Source organism: Muscardinus avellanarius (genome assembly GCF_963383645.1).
Source record: "Muscardinus avellanarius genome assembly, chromosome: X".
Classification (NCBI taxonomy): domain Eukaryota; kingdom Metazoa; phylum Chordata; class Mammalia; order Rodentia; family Gliridae; genus Muscardinus; species Muscardinus avellanarius.
In genome coordinates this window covers 47,519,651-47,522,034 of record NC_137792.1, presented here as the reverse complement: position 1 = coordinate 47,522,034, position 2,384 = coordinate 47,519,651, and the positions used below count along the sequence as shown (strand labels likewise).

General features: G+C 40.1%; 1 protein-coding gene across 1 annotated transcript; it reads right to left on the bottom strand.

The window, feature by feature from the left end:
- Positions 1-1,050: 1,050 nt before the first annotated feature.
- FOXR2 (forkhead box R2) lies at positions 1,051-2,010 on the bottom strand (the record flags this gene model as incomplete). Its single annotated transcript, XM_080718879.1, has 1 exon — positions 1,051-2,010. The coding sequence occupies one exon, from the start codon at positions 2,008-2,010 to the stop codon at positions 1,051-1,053; it is 960 nt and encodes a 319-aa protein (XP_080575005.1).
- Positions 2,011-2,384: the final 374 nt, after the last annotated feature.

The following is a 2,384-nucleotide window of genomic DNA, read 5'->3' as shown; positions in this document are numbered from 1 at the left end:
TATCATCTTAGAACAATTATGATATAAAAGTAGTACTTAAATTAATTTTGAAAGAATTCTAAATATGTTATTTTGCAATTCAACCTAAACAAGCAGTGTTGTATCAGCTGTAATAATTCATTAAAAATTAAAACTTTCAATTCTTTTATAGATATAATGTTTTTGTATTTAACAGATATTTCTGTACTCTTGAAAATTTTGAAATATATAGAACTTACAATTCTATTTTCTAGATATTAGTTAATACATATATTTGTTTTAAAACATAACACAACTGGGAATGGTGATGCATACCTATAATCCCAGCACCTGAGAGGTTGAGACAAGAAAGAGTGCAGTTTCAAGACCACCCGCAACAATTTAGTGAGAGACTCTTAGCAACATAGTGAAACTATGTTTCACAAAAAAATAAAAAGGGCTAGGTGTGTAATGGTTTCAATCCCTAATACTACAAAAACAAAACAAAACAAAAATATCACTTTTTTAAGCTTTACTTCCATCTTCAGCATAAAGAGAGGTAGAAGATGTCTCAAAGGGCAGAAATCTCCCAAGCACTTAACAAAACTTTTGCTGGGCATTGCTTGATGTAGTTTATCTCATCTGGAAAGTTTATTAGCAGGCCTTCTAGAAGTACTAAAAAAATGAACAGCAATGCCTCACATATCTATATTAAACTTACAGACAATTCAACTTTCTGGAACACAGCTCAAAACAAAAAATAAACAGTAAACAGAATTACTTTCTCTCATAAACATGCCCTTCTCTGCTTAGCTTCCATAACATTGTTCCTAGGATTTTTTGCCTCTGCTCAAAATGAAGAATAACAGCTAGAGTCCTCATGAAACTTGTCATGAATCCCCGAATGAATTAAGCCTTGCCTCCTCTGTACCTGTCTCTCATATTATTTAACGCCATTTTGATAACAGTAGCTAAAGACAGGCTCAGAACCAACCAAGCAGTGTAGGATTATGGATTAATAAACATCAGTCAGGGCATGGATAGGCACAGTAAGGCAGGCAGGCACTGTTCCAGAAAATGAGCAGTTGTAGTTCAAAGTTCAAAAAGGGAACACATAAGATCTGGTTGTCTCATGCACTGTTTGATGCTCTCTCTGTGAGCTGAGGCAAAGAGACAAGTGTCCTCCTTAAAGTAGCGGTGTCCCTCCTCTGTGAGCTTCCAGAGGTAAGAGTAAGGTTTGGGATCAGTATCATCCGGAGGGATGACCTTTTCAAAGTGGCCCAGACAGCTGAGGTTGTGGCGAAAGGTGTTCTTCCATTTCTCAGAAGTCGTCTGGAAAAAGGGGAAATGCTTTTGAGTGAAATTGTAGATCTGTTGCATAGTGAGACCACAAGGATGGCTTTTTTTCAGTGCAAGGGCAATTAGGTGGTTATAACTGAGGGGGGGGCGTGGCCAGGACTTTTTCTCCTCCTTGTCTTTGGCTTGCGACATCTTCCGCTTCCGGAGGCAGTCCTTTATGCTGTAGGTCTTGATGGCCACATGAGACTTTTCTTCTCGTTTTCCAGCCTTCTCTTCTATGATTTCTATGACTTCACAACTGCTTATAGAAGAGGTGGACTTCTTTTGTTGGGGGCACTGCTCACTGGAAGGGAGTGGTAGGATCTCCACCACTTCCTGAACTTCTGAGCAGCTAGATTCTTCATCCTCTTTTGGTGGCTGAGTAGAAGGCGGCATGTTGGGCACATCCTTATTAATACTGGGATTTGAACCCTCCTTGTTGCTGAGGGGGCTCACAATGTTGGGGTTCACCCACATCCACAAGTTGGGTTCAATGTGAGGACCATCTTCATCAGGACTAGATTCCCTCTCCTGAGGTATATCTGGGGGCTTCAGTACTCGAATTTTGTATTTGGAAAGATTCTGGTCAGCTATGGAGCTCTGGTCTGTGGTACACTGCAGGAAGAGCTCATTCCCCATGTCCCAGTCCAGCAGTCCTGGGACCTGGCCATGAAGGCTATACCAAAAGTCACTATTATCTAGCTTCAACTCCATCTTTAGTGTAGAGATACGTGAAAGAAGACTTCCAAGAAAACTCAAAAATCTCAAAGCTACTTCTCAAACCTTTTGTTGGGACACCGATACCCTATATCTTATGGCAAGAGTTTATTGGTAGGTTTTCTAGATGTATTGGAAAAGGAAACACCGAAGCCTCACGGACTAGTAGTCAAACTTGGAGAAACTTAAGTTTTCTGGAATGGAACTCAAAACAGGGACATAACTGAAAAGAGAATTTCAGTAGGAAAAAAGTTCCAGGTGGGAGTCTTGGCCTTTCGCTGGAAGCAGGAGTTCCCCTTATGAAGACCTACAAATGTTGAATTATGTGAAAACTAAGGTGACTTGCACACGAAGTGATTATCTGGCTTATC